The 19,896-nt window shown below is 39.4% G+C and overlaps 1 protein-coding gene across 1 annotated transcript in view; it reads left to right on the top strand.

Moving 5' to 3' along the window:
- The window catches only part of MAST4 (microtubule associated serine/threonine kinase family member 4), a gene marked incomplete at its 3' end in the record, with an annotated part of 191,642 nt that extends 172,504 nt beyond the window's left edge, over positions 1 to 19,138 (top strand). Inside the window, exons 3-5 of the mRNA XM_017537835.2 lie at positions 7,716 to 7,840; positions 13,550 to 13,610; positions 18,996 to 19,138. Of these exons, the coding sequence (XP_017393324.2) occupies positions 7,716 to 7,840; positions 13,550 to 13,610; positions 18,996 to 19,138 (329 nt within the window). The remainder of the gene's footprint in view (positions 1 to 7,715; positions 7,841 to 13,549; positions 13,611 to 18,995) is intronic.
- Positions 19,139 to 19,896: the final 758 nt, after the last annotated feature.

Raw genomic sequence — 19,896 nt, 5'->3', positions numbered from 1 at the left:
TGGTTTCTCAAATTGTATTCATTTATGCCATTAAGAGGAGTGATGTAGCAGCATTGTTGATGCTGTCTAGGTACGGTCATTCTTTTGCAGTGAGGACAAGAAATTGGAAGTCAGTCACCCATGTAAGTGGAAGATGAAGGGAACCATGTCTCTGTGTTGTGGGAACACAGCTGAAGATGAATAAGGGAGGCTGTAATTGTCCATGAAGACGAGAGTCATGATGACGAGGGAACAAATGTTTAGGAGTGAGCAATGGGGCAGAGAAGAAGAATCTCTTGATGGTGATGGAATTAGGGTGATGGCTGCTGAGTCATGGACCCTGCCCAGATTCAGACAATGACTCTATGTGGTATTTGCCCCTTCTTCATTTCTTAAGTTTGACAGGTTCTTTAAAATCTCATTTCCCCTAACTTTTAAAATACTGGGAGGGTTATGTTATAAAGTATAATTTGCAAAAGCAGGTGGTGGTGTAGTTAATGTGGATACCACCTTTTGGACAACAAAAAGGATCCCCATATTTTTTCTTCTTTAAGGTACAGTGGTATTGGCCAAGCAAGGGATGGGGGACAGGTTAAACATTGCAGTAAAATATACACATAACAAAATTTACCATTTAACATTTTTACATGTATACCATCAGCACTATCTCCAGAACATTTTCATCATCCCAAACTGAAACTCTGTACCCATTAAACAGGAACTTCCCATTTCCCACTCCCCCCAGCCCCTGTCAACCACTGTTATGCTTTCCATGAAAGAATGTATTTGACCGCTCTGAGTACTTTACATTAATGGAATCACACAATATCTGACCTTTTGTGACTGGTTTATTTCTTTCAGCATGTCTCTGCTGTTCATCTATGTTGTAACACAAGTCAGAGTCACCTTCCTTTTTGAGGCTGAGTAACATTCCGTTGCTGTATGTATCACATTTCGTTTATCCATTCATCCCTCAATGAATACTTGAGTTGTTTCCTCCTTTTGGCGATTGTGACCAATGCTGCTATGAACCTGGGAGTACAAATATCTATTTGAGCCCCTAATTTTACTTCCTTTGTGTACCCAGAAGTGAGATTAAGCAAGGGTGATTTTACTAGACACAGACGAAGGTAAAATGGTGAGGATGTCCCTCCTCCCAGGTTAGTGGTAGGTGTGATCTTTCTGGGAGCTTCTGAGAGAGCTTCAGGAGAGATGTGTAGGCAAACAGAGGCTGGTAGCCAAAACCTATTAACCTACTATGTACCTGTAAAGATACAGGATGAGAGAACAAGGTTTGGCAACAGAGTCCGTACCCAGTCTGCCTGCTCATGGCATCAATTCAGAGCCAGCTTGCCATTGCTCTTTTTGTTTCTAGTCCCTTAACTTCTGTAGTGCTACCCCTGTTCTTCCTGCATCCCTTTTACGGCTTTCCTTAATTTCTCCCCAAAACCCTTGAGAGCAATATCTGGGCCACTTCAGCTTCCCCTTTTTCTGGTTGGTACCTTAGCAGGATGTACACATTTTTTTCAGAGTTCTCCTGTATGATTGAGAAGCAGAAGTCGTATCAACAGAGTGCTGTTATGTAGTTACTAGGTCTTATTTTCTCTTTGATGTCCTGCTTGTAGTCCAAGAAAAATAACCCAGAATGTAAGATTATAGACTGGCTACTAAATATATGTGGCACTTCAGGTGATATGGAACTTTTTTAATGGAAGCTTTCAAATGTAGTCAGGTACGATTATTCTCCAATGATGAAGTAGATCTCCAGAGGCTGTATTTAGTTCTTTATATGGCCATTCTGCTAAAATTATTGCTGACTTGGTATTTTTCCACTTCACAGGGATACTTCCAGCTTTGGGGTGCTTTGAAAGCGTGTATCTTGGCTGGGCATTGTGGCTCACAGCTATAATCCCAGCACTTTGGGAGGCTGAGGTGGGCAGATCACTTGAGGTTAGGAATTCGAGGCCAGCCTGGCTAACATGGTGAAACCGTGTCTCTACTAAAAATACAAAAATTAGCTGGCGTGGTGGTGGGTGCCTGTAATCCCAGTTACTCTGGAGGCTGAGGGAGGAGAATTGCTTGAACCTGGAAGGTGGAGGTTGCAGTGAGCTGAGACTGTGCCACAGCACTCCAGCCTGGGCAACAGAGTGAGGCACCATCTCAAAAAACAAAACAATAAAACAAACAGAAAAATGTGTATCTTATGTTGAAAACATGCTTTTTGAAGTCCTGAAGTCCTGCCTCTTGTTTCCTGGAATTCAGGATGGAAACAAAGGAAAACATATTCCAGGGGAGGTCATATATAGCCTTGATAGAACCAAAGCATGGTCTGGGTCTAGATTCAGTAATGTATTTATTTTACTATACCTATAAATGTACAAGGCTACAGAACTTCTCACTCTAACTCTGTTAGCTAGAGGCCCTTTGGCTAAAACAGCAAAAATAACCAGTACAAAAAGACCATTCAAATAACCCACACCTCTATAGTTGAGACCTGAAAAGTTCTTATATCAATCTAGCCAGCTGATTCCAACTTTAATACAGACGGTTGTTTATTGCTTCTAAATTTCTAGTCATGCCAGTAGAAAACATTTGTTACATGTTTCAATAAACATAGTAGAATTTTAGAAACATTTTCCCAAAGAACACAGAGCTAATCCAGTTCCAGTTGTAACAACAAGCTCAATTCGGTATTAAAATAGAGCAGCCAGATTGCCAGGCAAGCTAACCTCTCATACAACAAATTGGAAATGGTATTATCCATTAATTTCCACCCTGTGCAGTTGAATAATGCCATTGACAGATGCTAATTTTCTTAAATTGTAGGCAGCAAATGATGCATGAATACAACAGCAACACACTTTTTAGAGCCTCTTGATAGTCATCAAAAAGTGAATTTATATAAAGTTTGATGTAATCACTATCAACTATGGTATCATGTTAGTGCCTTCTAATGATGGTCTTAAATCCATCTGTTGTCCTCTTTTCTCTATTAACACTAATGGGGGTCTAGGCAGGAATAAAATATCCCATGTGTTTTATTAACAGACCCTCCAATTTATAAAATTCATATGATTCCTCAGGACAAAACCTATGCAAATAATGACATCTAAAATCTAACCCATCATTGGATTATAAGCATTTCGCTGTATATGTATATAAGTGTTTCCCAATTTATTTTTTCCAGTGGCTTAACAAAATTTTATTTCTTGCTCAGTGTATGAATTAATGTGTGTTTGGTAGCTCTTGGTGTTTCTTATGTTTTAAGCTTGTGTTTATTGAGTATTCATTCTATATTTTCTATTTTTGGATTTTACAACAGCCCTACAAGTTTGGCCCTGTTCTACTCAGGAACCTGAGGTTTGGAGAAGTTCATGTTATAAGTGATGGAATCAGTTTGGGAGTTTAGAATACGAACTCAGAGCTCAACGTTAAAGTCAACCACGACTAGAGCAATTAATTTTTACCATTACTGGCAAGGATCTTTTTATCCTCTTACATTTGAAGAGAGTGCTAGATAAGAATGTGGGCTATGGACAAATTGGTTATTGGATGTCAAAGTCTTGTCTTTTGGGTTAGGCTGTTGAGGTAACAAAGGAATTGAAGACACACCTTTGGTCTTGTTACCGAGATTGGACTTACACGAGATAGCACAAATAAAATGTACGAAATAATGTTAAATTGAGTGATTTCAGAGAAGGACGAGATGGCATGCATGCTTGTTCTCAGTGGTGTCTGCTTGCTTTACAGTACCCTGTGAGATGTAACAAAACTCCAGTATTCAAAGCGTGGCTTGGAGTGTGGGGAGAGAAAGGGCATGGCTCAGGTGTTCCTTTCTTTGTGTTCCTCAGAGCTGGATGCTGGTTCTGGATTCTGTTCAAAGTCCAGCTTCTCATTGAACCATGCCTGGTCTCACTGAGCCATACCTGCTTTCATTGAGCCAGGGTCCTAGCTTCCATGAATTTCCTGTACTGAGGCCTTACCTGGGAGCTATGCCTGCTTTTCTTCCACTCTCCCACTGGCAGAGAGAGAGCCTTTCCCAGTCGCTGTTGCTGTGACTTTGATGTTGAAATGATGATGTGATTCCTTGTGGTGCCTCTTTGCTTCCATTCCCCATCAACTCTCTCCCCTGACTCCTTGCTTTCCAACTCAGGACCTAGGAGTCCCCGACAATCACCCAGACCCTTGGGGTCCCTGACCTGCGCCGTAGGAACTACCATATTGAGGAGTGGAGGGAATGTGCTCCTAGCTAGTTTGCCATGCAGGAATACAGAACACATTTTTTGCTAGGAATTATTAAAAGTTAATACCTGGGAGGCTGAGGCAGGAGGATCGCTTGAATCCGGGAGGTGGAGGTTGCAGTGAGCCAAGATTGCACCATTGCACTCTAGCCTGAGTGACAGAGTGAGACCCTGTCTCAAAAACAACAACAAAAACAAACAAACAAACAAACAAAAAAACTGTATTGCAGACCCCTTTGTGCTTTATTCCAAGCCTATAGTTTGAATCACTCTGCTCCCATCTTTCCAGGTACTTTTCTCTCTAGATATATTATTTTTGTATAAATATAGAATAATCCTATCTTAATTTGTAACTTGTTTTCCGCCAAGCATATGTGATGAATATTTTCCTGGGGTACATTGGGCTTTTGGGTCAGAATCCTGATTTTTGTCCATTTGGGTAGCTATATCCCCTTGCAAAGTTATGTACCTCTGTGGGTTTAAACTGGAGGTGATAATACCTATTACATACAATTATTAGGATGTTGCAGTACCTGATATATAATAAGACCTCAATATATTTTAGCTATTATGTTATACTTACGAAGGAAATTTAAGAAAATTATCTGTTCAGTAGTTTTCTTCCTTTTGAAACTTGATCAAGTATTGTTATAATGGTATAGTTTCACTGCATTTCAGTCAGCTAACATTTATTGAACATCTACTAAGTGCCAGGGCCTATAGCAGGTACTGGGTATACAGAAAAGAATAAACTTATTTCCTCACATCAGGGGAATTATACAGAGACAGTCTAATAGTTATGTTCTGGCTTGTATTATTATTATTATTTTATTTGTTGAGATAGAGTCTCACTCTGTCACCCAGGCCTGGAGTGCAGTGGTGCAAACTTGACACACTACAACCTCCACCTCATAGGCTCAAGCGGTCCTCTCTTCTCAGCCTCTTGAGTAGCTGGGACGACACCTGGCTAATTTTTTTTTTTTTTTTTTTTTGTAGAGACAGGGCCTCACTATGTTGCCCAGGTTGGTCTTGAACCCTTAGGTTCAAGGGATCCACCCACCTTGGCCTCCCAAGGTGTTGGTATTACAGGCATGAGCACTGCACCCAGCCAAATAATTATTTTCTACTAACGGAAAAAAAGATTTGTGACATTCTTCACTGAATAAAAGTACTTTGCCTTTAATTGTTTTTCTGTTACTACATTAAATTCTCCAAGTTTTTTTTTTTTTTTTAATTTACCCACAGTTTTCTTTAAAATGAAGCATATGGAAGCAGAGCAAGATAGGAGGGAGAAAAAATGGATTCAGATTATTAGAGGTTTATATATTGTTTACAAGTGAGTCCTTCAAATACTGAGTGATTTCTGTATTAAGCCATTTATTCCAGTAATTTAATGCAGCATTCTTAAATGTAGCCTATAGTTTTCCTGCTCTTCCTCATTAATTACCTGCTTTTGGGCCTACAGGGGACCTATTTCTCAAAGCCATTCTTGGTTCAGCTTTTAGTTCACATTTCAAAATAAGGCAAGGAAAAGATTAAAATTCTAGACTTCAAATGCAACATACATCGCACAAAAAATATGTCTGAATGTTTTCAAGATGGTGATCAGAACCACAGTGGGTAATTTTGTTTGAATTTTCAATGATAGTGTTTGTTTAAATTAATTGACATTTGCTACATTTATTTGCTTGGAAAAGGTCAATCTATTATGTTGGGTTGGCAGGAAGCATGTGACAAAAATCAGTATTACGGTTTTTTTTAAGAAAATATAGGTTGTAGAAAGACAGTCTAAAAGAAAAATCACTGAAGTCTTGATAGCAATTTTCTCTGATGTGATGATAGGTAATTTTTCTTCCTTTGTATATATGTGCATTTTCTTCTTGTGAATGAAAAGCCCATCCCAAATAAAAAAGATATTTTCATTTTTACTACTGTTATGGCTAAATAGTTAACATTTACTGAGTGTTGTACTTAACAAAATTCTCTAATCCCCTCAATAACTCTAGATAGTTGAGTCCATTGCCACCATTTTAGAGATGGAAAAACCAAATCCAAGAGATACTAACTTTCCCACTGTTATTCAGCTGCAGAGCAGGATTTCAAAAGGAGATCTTATTTTTCTCCAGAGTCTGCGCTTTCACTCTATAGTAAAAGAGTAAAAAGGCAATGTTGGCAATTTTTTTCCTCTAAAACTAAAATATACATTTTGAAAGCACCTGGCTTAAATAGAGCAATGGACCTCTTAACATGGACAATTGATAGGAGACGCCCCAGCTCCTGTGCTTTGACAGTGCTGGTAGTTAGCATGTGCAGTAATGGTAAACTAGTTGATATACTGCAATTATTATTAACTAGTGCAATATGCTTGTGAGATGCCTGCCTGAGGGAAGAATGAGGAACAGATGTTAACCTGTGCTGCAGGGCCACCAGCTATGCATGCTGCAATCCCTCATGATTCTGAAGAGGAATGAGGCTGGAGTCCCCACACATGTGGCCCTCAAATGAGATTCTCTGTGTGGTCTGCCATCTTTTCATTGTCTGGGGTTTTTTTTTTTTTTTTTCTTTTTTCAGAAGGAATGTCTACTCGTCCCTTCATCATTTAGTAAATATTTATTGAGCAGCTATTATGGTCAGTCATTGTGCTAGTATTGGGGAAAAGCAGGTGAAAATCAAACATAGTCTCTGCTTTTACTGACCTTTATTGCTATGTGAATATTCATGCCCATCCTAACAGTCCTGAAGTCAAAAACCATCATTTCTTGTGTGTTAATGTTAGTCAAGTCTATGTATACCAAGGAAGTAACGTAGTGTGAATTGGTTCAGCTGTTTGACTTTTAAAAGCATATATGTCTATATTAGAGTTCAAGGTTGATGGCAATTGCTCAGTGAACCTAGACTGACATTGATGGTCCTGATTTATGCAAATGGGTATGATTATGTATCCCACAGACATAGTTGGATGGCCACCTACACTTCAGAGAAAAAGGGAGTTGGGGGAGAGGCACCAGCCTCATTTCATCTTGAAAGAATTCTGTTTCCTTTTATTGGTCATGATCTCCACTTTGTGGATTATTTTCTAATTGAGTCCTAGATCACTTTCCATGTTAGATTTTTTCAAAGAACACTTATAAATGCACACAGTTACTTCTGTGATGCTGAGAATGCTCTGTGTGCTTATATATATCCTCAACACATTCCCTTGGTATAGGCAGATGGAAAAAAAAAAAAACAAACAAACACCTCATCTTACTTTGATGAGGCTACGCTCATGCAGGAGATGATGTTGGAGGTCAGGGCCAGACCCTGCCACTGGATCTCCTGACTTAATTAGAACAAGTTTTCCCAGGTTGCTATTAATAAATGTTATTACTGGGTATGGCAGAAGTAATACAGAACAAGGTTGGCCAGGAAGAGACACCCCACCCCCGCCCACATTGCAATAAAACTGCTACCGCCTGCCTGTCACTTACATTTTCTTCTCTTTAACTCCAACAGGGAGGTACCTCCTTCCAAACCCGGTGGCGGGACAGGCCTGGCCGGCCTCTGCAGAGACGTCCAACCTCGTGCGCATGCGCAGCCAGGCCCTGGGCCAGTCTGCGCCCTCGCTCACCGCTAGCCTGGTGAGTGTTCGCGGGTGCCGGTGGAGGCTGCTGCAGCTCACCATCTCCCTAGGGACAACTTAACTTAATTTAGACTTACCCACATGTGACGGTAAACACAGATTTGGCAATGTGAAATTCCTTGCTTTCAATGTGCTTGTTTCTACACCTGTACCCAGTTTGGAGGATTTCTCTCAATTTTGGCCCCATCTTATGGAAAAGTTGCAAGAATAAGAAAAATTCTTAGAATACCAGTTTATCCTTTATCTAGATTTGACTAATTAACACCTGGTCCAATTAGCCTCATAATTTCCTTTCTCTTTATGTGTATGTGTACGTATGTGTGTATGTGTACATACACACATGATTTTTTGAGCTATTTGAGAGTGCATCATCTATCACAGACTTTTGTTGTCACCGTTAGCAACTTGAGTAAATTTATGGCTGATACAGTCCAGTTATCTACTCTACCAACTATATTTCAGTTTTATCAGTTGACTCATTAATGTCCTTTACAGTATTTTCCCTCCTCCAGTGTAGGGTCATGTGTTGCATTAAATTATCCCTCTTTTTAGTCCCCTTTTATCTGGAATCTTTCTGCAGTGTTTGTCTTTTATGACTTTGATATTTTTGAAGAATTTTTTTAATGGCTTATTTTTAAGGGAATATTTCTCATGTTTCTTTGTTTTCTCCTCATGGTGAGATTCAGGATTTTGCATTCCAGGTAAGAATACGACCCTGGTGTTGTCATGTCCTCTCAGGGAATGAGGTTTGGAGGCTCATCACGTCCATCTACCCCTCTGCGTGATATTAATTTTGATCATCCAGTCAAAGTGTTGCCTGAATTCTCCACTGTAGTTATCACTTTCTCTCTGCAATCTATGAGCAACCTGGGAGGTACCTTCAAGCAATGCAAATATGCATTTCATCAAAATTTTCCCCAAGAATCCATTGGTGGTTCTTGCCTGGACCTTTCTTTTCTATGTTTGAAAATGGCGATTTTTCCAACTTCACTCTCCATAAATATGTGTGTATTTGTTAGCAGCATGGACTTGCACATTTCTATTTTATCCCCAGTGTAGACCTTTATATTTAATATGATGCTTATTATAATTTCTTTTTTTTAATTTGCTGGTGGGCCTTTCTTTGTTTTGGCCTTTGGCTCAGCTGAGAAGTCTGTACAAATTACTTTTGCATGACTAGTAGGGTTATATGATATGGAAATAGATTTTAAACATTTTTTATTGATGAAGGTACAAATGATTTATAAATCTGTGTATTATGTCTTATAATTTTATGCATTGATAATAAATTATGTTGGATATTTGGAAATAATGCAATAATGGTTAGAGATTTTGTTTAGGTCTAGCCTCTAGTCCTGCTTTTGCTATTAGATAGCTGTGTAAACTTGGATCAATCTGTTACTCAAATTCTGTCACCTCATTTATACCTCTTAGAAAAGAAAAATCAGGAAATTCCAGCGAAGAAAGGGACTTTATAGATTGTTTAATGCCTCTTATTGATGTTTGCAGAGGTGCGTTGTACAGTAGGACATTCCTCATGCTGATGATCCTCTACCCCATTGCCCCTGTCTTAGAGCTGTAAGCCATCCTTCTCCCAACTCTGCCTGACAGGTATCATGGCACACCTTTGCTTTTGTTCTTTGTTTATGCCGATTATCTCTCTGCTAGACTGCAAACCCCTTGAGGGCAGATTCTTGTCTGATTTTTACTTTCTAGTTTTCACTGCACTCAGTACAATGCCTTGCACATAGAAGGCATTCAATAAATAATGTCGAAGGAACAAGTAATTATTTATGGAAAAATGACAGATTCCTTTAGTTGCAAGGTGAGCAGGATGGTGTGATTCTTCATGCTATAATGGGTGGCCTAATAAGGTCATCCCTCTAAAATCTCTACGGCTTTGCTGGTCAGTGTGCATCTTACGATTGTGATTAGCCTTAAAGTCCATGTTACAGGCTAAATCCCGTTTAGTTTAACATCGGCCACTCAAAAAATATGGTGACAAAATTCGTGAAGAGGTTATTAGTATCTACTTTCAAGGAAATTTCATTAGTCTGCTTTTAAGCAATCATGTAGTCACATTTGTTTACGTATTTTGTGGATTCATTGAGTAAGTTGAAGTGATATGTGTGTTCAAGTGTGGGGGAATTGGAAAAACAAGGAACCAAATTGGGTCATGTCCAGATGATAGCATTACACTTGATATAACAATTCTACGCCCAATTACAACAACATACGTTTCAGAAAAGTATAGACCCTCAACATGAGAGGTATTAATACGTTAGTAAGATATAAATGAAGGCCCTGAGGTTTGGTAGGTATGAATTTTAGTAAATGCATGACCTTTAGTGATTTAAATGCCATAGGCAAGTTTGAAGGTATTGCTAACTACCTTCTCAAGGAGGAGATTAATTCCTAGCCTGAAGTATCTAGTTTTCCTTGGCAATGCTAAATGTAGTTGTGTTCCCTCTCCCAGACACATTGGGCATTTCAGATAAATGGCATGTTGCCAATTCATCCTAAGTAGCCTGGTAGCTGGCAGAATACATGCTCAGCCAGTGTCCGCCTGCTGGGACACCAGCCGGGAGTGCTGATGAAGTGTCAGATGTATACTTCATATACATTAATCTGAAGAGGGGAAAACTCATTTTCCCATTTGCTTCCTCCATCTTTCTGTCCCTCCCCACACACATGGGTAGTTTATCACAGAAGTCATAGTCGTCAAAAGCCAGGGGATTTATACAGATGCTGCTTTCTGCCAAGAAAGATGGAAATTTCAGGAGGCAAAATCAGGACCAGTGGCAACTTACTTCTTTGTAGGCAAATAAGGTTGTAAGCCTTGATGACGGAAGTTTAAAATGGCTTTTGTGGCCATCATCAGATTTCTTTACTCCTTTTGTACTTTGAAGTAATAGATAGATGGCAGAAGCACCATGAACATTAGTTTCCTGTATTTTTCTCCAGTTTTCTGTTTGGTTGGAATCCTATGCCTCATCTTTTTTGTGTGAAGATTTCATTCACATTCTTCCCATTGAGGTCTTCCTTGACCATCCTGTTTCAAACTTTTCCCTATATTGTTTGTCATATATCTCATTTCCTTCATTCATTTTTCTCCATAGTATATCACTGTCTAGTATACTATATACGTAGGTTGCTTATTGTATTATATATCTCTTACTACTCTAATGTAAATGTCATGAAGGCAGAGATAATTCTGTTTTCCCAGCCATTTCCCCAGTGCCTAGAATAGTGCCTGGCACATAGTAGGGTGCTCAGTGAACTTGTTGAATACCTAAACATATGTCTCCCTTTTGTATGTTTTCAGTGCTCTAGAACAGACTCTTGTATATTTATGGTTTTGTTTTTAATCTGTGATGTTTTTTGTTTACATTATGTAGCCTTACCAAGAAGCTATTCTTCAAGCCAGAGAGAAATTAGTTAGCTATGTAAACTTTATTCAGGAATTAAGCTGTAATGGTTCAGTTAGAAAATGAGAATGAAAGGAAAAAGCAGAGTGGTTGAGAGCATGGGCTGCCCAAGCTCAACTTCAGCATCTACCATTTATTAGCCTCAGTTAGGGCTAACTGTGTGGACTTCAGTTTCTTCCTTTATGAAGTGGGACTGATGGTTGTAATAACCTCATAAGGTTATTGTAAGGATTAAATGAGTGAACTCTTGTGCAGTACTTTGCATAGTGGTGCCTGTCACTGAAGAAATGCTGTCATCAGTGTTCTTGGTGTTGGTAGGAGAAGTGTTTCTTGGAGGTTGTGAGGTAGCTTTATGTGGCTGGTATTATCCAGAAGGGAAGAAAACAAGCACTTTTCCCTTAGGTGATTTGAATTGAGGTAAGAGTTTAACCTTTTGTCCTTACCTTGCATGAGGAGGGAGTAGCTTGTTTCTTTCTTTCTTATTTTTACTGAAAATGTGCCAACCAAACTGAAAGATCTAGAATTCTCAACTTTTTTGAAGGGACAAGGTGCTTTCAAATACTGTATTTTAACTTTTAAATATTAGGTTAAGTGGTATAATTTTATGTTTCTTCAGTGGCTGTCTTTTGACATCACATACATTTCTTTTAATGGAAAAATTATATTTCATGATGTTCTATAAATATTAAAACCAAACTATTTAAACTGTAATATATTCAAAGAGCCTTGATGAATATTCATCTTTTCCATTTGCAAAAAAAAAAAATGCATTATAAGAAGTCAAGGAAAATTCACTAAATGTATGCAAAAGTGTATTTTTCCTTTTTAGTTCATTCAGAATGTGGAGACATAATGTCAGCATTTATTTAGGATACAGACTTTATTTGCAGTCATTTAATATTATATCAATACTTCATTAGCCTTATAGCTCAAAAACAGAAACCTGATCCGAAGTCCAATTAGTTAACTCTGAGAGAGTATCTGTTAAATATTGATGTTGGAACAATTTGAATGACCTTGAATAAATTGCTTAACAAAGGTTGTGGAATTCATCTATGAATTAACATTTCTGTATTGCCATTGTGACTCAATTTAAAGGCTGCATAATATTCCAATATATCGATTTATCATAATTTATTAAACTATTTCCCCCTTTAGGTTATTTTCAAGTTTTTCCTACTGCAAATAATGGTGATGAGTAGATTTTAAATAAGCCCTTATTTGCCTCTAATGATTACATCAGGTAGATTCTTGGAGTGGGATTATTGGGACAAAGAATATGAGCATTGTTGAGGTTCTCCATAGCTCTTGCTAAGATGTTTCTAGGAATGCCATACAAATTTATCTTTTAGAATGGTAAAGTTCATCTCACTATACCCTGGTCGGCAGTCAATATTGTCATCATTAAAACTTTGCTGGTTTGGTTATTAAATAATTATCCTTTTAAATTTATGCTTTAGTGAAATTGATATGGTTATTGGACCTGTTGAAGTCTTACGCTAAAGCCAGTGGATAAAGCAAATGTGAAATTAGGGTTATCTGTGCTGTCTCCTGTAACATCTTTCTTTTATTCCCTAAATCAGCTTGCCAAACCAACTGTTGGTAACCTGTATTGCTCTTGGAATACAGGAACTGCTGAGTGTGATTACAATGTGTGTAGCTGAAGGCATTATTCCAGGACTCAGAGTTTTTTTCATCTGGAAAGTAGTAATCTCAATTGTGAAATAGTGCCTTCAGCTATGGACATTATAATCAGAGTCTCTGGAGTGCTTGTATTCCAGGAGTAATACATCTCATAGTTATTACCCTCTGAGCTAGGTTCTGTTTACAGTGAAGGGATGAATTTTCATAACTCAGTGCTGAAATAGCAGTAGGGAGCCCTGCGCAGATTATTATAGGTCAGGCCTAATCCATGAAGATAAATCACATTTTAGGCTCACCTGGGCCCATCCACAGAGCAGCTGGTTTAACATGAGTCTGTAAATCAAAGATCAGCTTAAAATGAAGTCTGAAATCCTCTCTGTAATCCAACTATTGTTTCTGTGAAGAGATACTCTAAATGTGTATTCTTACTGTAAACATGCTTGGGTGCCTAACCGGTAATTATCAGGCATGTGAAGGACATTGCGATTCGGTGTATGGATGAGTGAAGAGCTACATATTTGGGGGAGATCCTAAAATGAAATTCTACTCAGAGCAGCCACTTAAAATGTCCTTGTGTTTTAGTTTTTTTTCTTTTCATTTTGTGGAGATTAAAAAATGTTTATTACCTTCTGTAGGTGTTGTCCTTCTTGGAAAGGATGGGGCACCAGCTGGAGCAGCTCTCTGCATGGGCTCTGCGTAGGTCTCTGTGTGGGTGTGCCTGGACAGACCAGTCAAGTGTGGACTTCTTGTTATCGAAGGCTCTTTGACAGTCAGTGAGGCGAGTGGTGCCCATATAGATTATGTGGGATTTAAAGAATAGAAGCACATGCCCTCTTTTAATTATTTACCATTACAGAGGGGACCAAAACAAATTTGAAACAGCAATGTTACCCATATAGGTACATAGATTTCTATGCGATACAGCTTATTTATTACCTCTTTATCCAACTGATGTACCCATTTAGGAGGTGGCCAACTTGTCCACCAAGCATAAAGAGATGACCCATAGGGTGGTGAATGCCTGCACCTAGCTGTCCTATTCCTTACTGTATCTGTAGCACCAACAACAGTGCCTGGCCTGTAGTTAGCACTTAGAAAATACTTGTTTATTAAACAAACACAGGAGATCTTTCTGTCATTTTCAGAGGCTCCTGGTGTGCTGTTTCCTGGTGCCCAGGCTAGTTGAATGGTTAGGCTGTTCAGGATTTTACTGGCTTCCATGTCTGAGGAAACGATTAAGGTAAGTTGCCAAAGCAGTGATGGCCGCTGTTACAGAAGTGCCTACTGGTGTGGTCAGGTTCCTCTCTGGTGGACTGCTGGGGTGGCACAGCTTGTCCTTTCTAGAATCCTATTTCCTCCCATGGTAAAATATCAGCATTGACCTGTTTGCTATCTTATTCTCAAAAGAAACCAAGAAACCCGTAATAATTAGACAGCAGTTTGTTGGGGGAAAGGTACTGGGATGTAGCATTTCCTATCTTGAGTAAAATGAAAAATTATCATTTTATCTCATAGGCTTCTTAGGAAATTCCTGTTATTGTGGCTCTGTAATGAGTGAGTCTTTGATTTACAGACTCACTGGGAAAACATGCCTCCATATGTTTCCTACCTTGTTTTCTAGATATAGTTTTGTGGTTAGTATGATGAGTAGAAGTGGTCATTATACTTACTCCTGGTTCATTGGCACCTGAAGCTTCAATCTACTGTGGGATTCTGAATCAGTGTATTCGCCAGGATGCTTATTGATCAGTTACTTGACTATTAATGGATTCCCTCTTATTCAACTAGTATGAAAAGCTATATGACACATGGTCTTGCTTTTAAGAAGTCTATAGTTGGAAGAAGACTTCTGGGAAATCTGAGAGCAAGGCAGAAGATAAACATGCTGGAGAGTTTGCAGCCATGAGAATTCATAGAAGCAGAAGAATGACTTGACCTGCAGGTGTCTGGAAACACTTTGCAACTTGAACTGAGTGTTCAGCGTTGAGTAGGTTTTGGCTAGGCGAGATTCAAGGCCAAGTAGAAATTGTATACAGTGTGATGTGGTAGGAAGTGGTAGATAAAGGTGGATAGTGCAGTAGACAATAATGTCCGTCCGTCCGTCCGTCCGTCCGTCCTTCCCTCCTTCCCTCCTTCCTTCCTTCCTTCCTTCCTTCCCTCCCTCCCTCCCTCCCTCCCTCCCTCCTCCTTCTTCTTCCTCCTCCTCCTCCTCTTCTTTCTTTCTTTCTTTCTTTTTTTTTTTTTTTAGAGAGTCTTGCACTGTCACCCAGGCTGGAGTGCAGTGGTGCAATCTTGGCTCACTCCACCCCCAGGGTTGAAGTGATTCTTCTGCCTCAGTCTCCCAAGTAGCTGGGATTACAGGCACCCACCATGACTCCTAGCAATTTTTTTGTGTTTTTAGTAGAGACAGGTTTCACTGTGTTGGCCAGGCTGGTCTTGAACTCCTGACCTGGTGATCTGCTTGCCTGGGCCTCCCAAAGTACTGGGATTACAGAAGTGAGCCACTGGGCCCGGCCATATTTCTTCTCAATATGATATTTCTAGGATAGTTAAGAAGGCAGAGGAACTGCCTGAAAACTCAGAGGCTCATGGGTATCAGTGATCAAATGAATTCTGACTTAATCCGCACTCTAGAAACCACCACCAGCACCATCATGGTGGTGCCATATGAGGTGGATGAGGGAGCCTTCACTTAATTTTCCTAAGTTAAGCGAGTCTTTTTAATGTAGGAAATCTCCAAGGTGGAAATCATGGTATCTTCTGGTACTTTAGCCAAAAGGAAGTAAGTCTGTGCATTGGTTAGATTCAGTGGCTAGATACTCATTGTGGCCTACTGGATTGTGAGATCTTTGTGATCTGACACTGGCAATTCATTTTTAAGTGAAATGTGGAGCACTGTGATAACATTCCACTTAGCTCTTTGTGATATACTAAATCTTTTATTGTTCAGAGCACATAAGCTTCCATTAAAAAAAAAATCTTCAACAATGAGTGCTAGGTAGTGGCAGGCATTTTTACAAATAATATGTGGAGGTATAAAGCCCTTGCTCAAGTTTTGATAATTCTGACCCCATACTAGGACTGGTTGTCATTCCAAGCCCTAGTGCTTCTTCAGGTTTGTTTCCTCAGATCCCAGACTTCTGTTTCTTCTGTCTGTCTTTTACTTATATGTCTCTGTATCTTTCTTTCCAAGATGATCCACCACCAGAATTCAAGAAATTCTGAATTCTTCTCTGGATGGTTTATATTCTAGACCATCTAAAAATTGAAGATACGTTATTGTTTTTACAGTAGGGTTCTGTATTTACTGAGTAATAACTGGGTTCTAGTATGTCCTGGATGGATATGTAACCCCAGGAAAACAGGGGTATACATGTATAATTCTTTTCACAAGAATTAATGCCTCTTCTAGTACTGTTAAATATGAAATATCTCTTCATTGCCTGTAACCAGCATCTTTTTCTTTGATTAGAGATGCCTCCTGCCTTGTTTATATGGGTGCTTAGTTAGGTTCATACAGGTATTTCTTTCCTTGTTTGTCTGTATAAGGGTAAGTTGGCATTTCTCTCCCTTTGGTTTCTGAACACAGTGATGAAGTTTAGCTTTATAAATGTTGTGAACAAGTGATACTTTGTCCTCCCTTTTTGTAAAGCTCAGATTTAATAGTCATTAATTCAACTTGAAAAAATTTCTGAGTTTTGTTCTCATTTTCTAGAAACATTCATCTCCTTGACAGATTCACATGGATGGGGAGGGTTGAGGGTTTCTCATCTTTAAGTGCTTCTGGAGCTTGTCACAATAACTGGTGATAGTGAGGCACCTGCCATTTTTTTCCTCTGACATCTTCCAAGACTCTTCCTTATTCTGGAAAGAAAACTCTTCTCTACACCACTCTCTTCTCTGCCTGGACAATACCTGTCTGTACTTGAGCGCATGCACTGCCTCTTCCTTGCCTTTACCATCCTCACCCCAGCCCAGTTGACATGACCCTCCTTGGAATTGTGCATATCAGAACCAAAGCATTTATTATATAATTATGTAGGACTGGAAGCATTTCTTCCTGCCTCTTCCCCCTTCTCTCATCATTCCGAAATGGCCTGAATGCCTAAAGAACCCAGAAAAATGAACTGAAGTTGTTCAAGACATGAATCTAGGATATTGCCTTGTGTGGGTTCTTTTAAATGATACCAGATGAAATATGGACTTATATTGGGTTGTGCCCATAGCATCTCTACATTTTAATTGAGCTTTGAGAGCCTTCTTTTTGAATATGAACCCTGGAATTGGAGAATTTCATGGATGGAACAGATAGATTTGGAGTCACCCCTTTCCCATTGTCCAGAGAGATCACGCTCTGCTGTGGCCCTAACCTAAATTGTGGTCAGTTGTATAAGTACTTGATTTAGAATTCAATTATAGGCAGTTTAGAGTATTGTTAAGAGCATGGGCTCCAGTGCCTGGCTGCCTGGGTTAGAGTCTTACTTTACCACTTACTGGATATGTGACCTTGACCAAGAAATATAATCTTCCCACACATCTGGAAAATGGGAATATTGATAGTACCTATCTTATGTTGTTGTTATTGCTGAAATCAAGTGAGATCATACAACAGAGGATATCCACTCGGAACACAGAAGACCACAATAAATATTAACTATTATCGTCATCTTGGACAAGAGGAGCTGATGTATTATTAGATTATGGAATTTAAGTTTCATTAATGCACATCCAAAGTTTATGATTTATAGAACGGATGAAGCTGGCCTTGTGAAGATAAGCTTTTCTATGATTGTTTTCAGATAACTGCAGATCTGCTATGCCTTTTGCAGGATAATTTGTCAGACATGAGGCTTGTTTGAAATTAGAAGTTATGAGGAAAGGATAATAAAACATTTTTGATATGAGCAGACTTTTTTTTTTTGGAGACAGGGTCTCACTCTGTCGCCACGCGCCAGACTGGAGTGCACTGGCGCGATCTCAGCTCACTGCAACCTCCGCCTCCTGGGTTCAAGCAATTCCCCTGCCTCAGCCTCCCAAGTAGCTGGGACTACAGGCATGGGCCACCATGCCCAGCTAATTTTTGTATTTTTAGTAGAGACGTGGTTTCACCATGTTGGCCAGGTTGGTGTCAATTTCTTGACCTTGTGATCTGCCCACCTCGGACTCCCAAACTGCTGGGATTACAGGCATAAGCCAGTGTGCCTGGCCGACATGAGTAGACTTTAAGAGATAATGCCTTAAAAAAAATAAAAAGGCATTCTTTCAGTTATATTTTGGTAGATAGGCTAAAGAAAATGTGGGTACATATATACCACTGAGTATTATGCAACCATAACAATGAACAAGATCATTCCTTTGCAGGAACATGGATGGAGCTGGAGGCCATTATCCTCAGCAAATTATTGCAGGAACAGAAAACTAAATACTGCATGTTCTAACCTATAAGTGGGAGCTAAATGATGAGAACACATGGACACAAAGTGGGGAACAACAGACACTGGGGCCTGCTTGAGGGTGGAGGGTTGGAGGAGGGACAGGATCAGGAAAAATAACTAATGGGTACTAGGCTTAAGGCCTGGGTGAGGGAATAATCTGTACAGCAAACCCCCATGACACAGGTTTACCTATGTAACAAACCTGCATTTGTATCCCTGAACTTAAAAGTTAAAAAACGCCAAATAAATAGGCAACTAGAAAAAAGAAACTCCTTTCTTTTCATTCCTCTCATTGGATTACACAGAAAGATTACACAAAAGATCAGGATCCTGCTCTTCGTGAATCTTCTTTTTGTATAAAAAATATGGCTTGTAGGTGTTCTCATATACAACGAAAAATATAACTTGTACCAAAGTCGTACTCTCTTTTTAGTTAACATTTTGTATACTACTACCACAGTACATGTGTATTTGTACCTTTAGAATATTAAGAGTTTTTTACTGAAAGTGTTATTAACATTGCCATCTTTTAGAGATCCCAGATGGCTGATCACCAGCAGTTTGGGATTGTAGCACCCAGTGAAAGTGCAGAGAACAAGAGGATGCCACACTTTCAGATGAATTTTTGTTGCTCACACACCCGGAGATTCCCAGCGGAGGAGCCCCACGGGTTTCCAGCGTGACTCTTGTGGCCAGAGAGGCGGTTTTGCTGCTGACTTGGTGCAGCGGTTCTTGGTGCAGAGTCAGAAAAGCACCGTCAATCTTAACGCTGCTGTTTTGGCCAGCGCAGTGGGTTGCTCAGATTTTAGCACTGGGAATCAACAAGTTGGACATCCACTCAGAAACCCAATTATAAAGACGATAATTATAAAGACCACAGATGGACAAATCTATAAAGAAGGGAAGAAAACAGCCTAAAAAGGCTGAGAATACCCAAAATCAGAACGCCTCTCCCTCTACAAGGGATCACAGTTCCTCATCAGCAACGGAACAAGGTCTGATGGAGAACAAGTGTGTTCCATTAACAGAAGCAGGCTTCAAAAGGTGGATGATAAGAAACTTCTGTGAATTAAAAGAACTTGTTCTAACCCAATGCAAAGAAACTAAGAACTTTGAAAAAAGGTTTGACGAAATGTTAACAAGAATACACAATTTAGAGAGGAATATAAGTGAATTAATGGAGCTGAAAAACAGCACGAGAACTTCGCAAAGTATGCACAAGTTTTAACAGCCGAATCGATCAAGCAGAAGAAAAGATATCAGAGGTCGAAGACCAACTTAATGAAATAAAATGAGAAGACAAGATTAGAGAAAAAAGGATAAAAAGGAACAAGCAAAGTCTCCAAGAAATATGGGACTATGTGAAAATACCTAATCTACGCTTGATGGGTGTACCTGAATGTGAGGAAGAGAATCAATCCAAGCTGGAAAACACGCTTCAGGATACTATTCAGGAAAACTTTCCCAACCTAGCAAGGCAGGACAATATTCAACTCCAGGTAATACAGAGAACACCACAAAGATATTCCTAAAGAAGACCAACCTCA

Source organism: Cebus imitator, unplaced genomic scaffold (assembly GCF_001604975.1).
Source record: "Cebus imitator isolate Cc_AM_T3 unplaced genomic scaffold, Cebus_imitator-1.0 Scaffold107, whole genome shotgun sequence".
Taxonomy (NCBI): domain Eukaryota; kingdom Metazoa; phylum Chordata; class Mammalia; order Primates; family Cebidae; genus Cebus; species Cebus imitator.
This window is presented reverse-complemented; position numbering and strand designations above follow the sequence as displayed.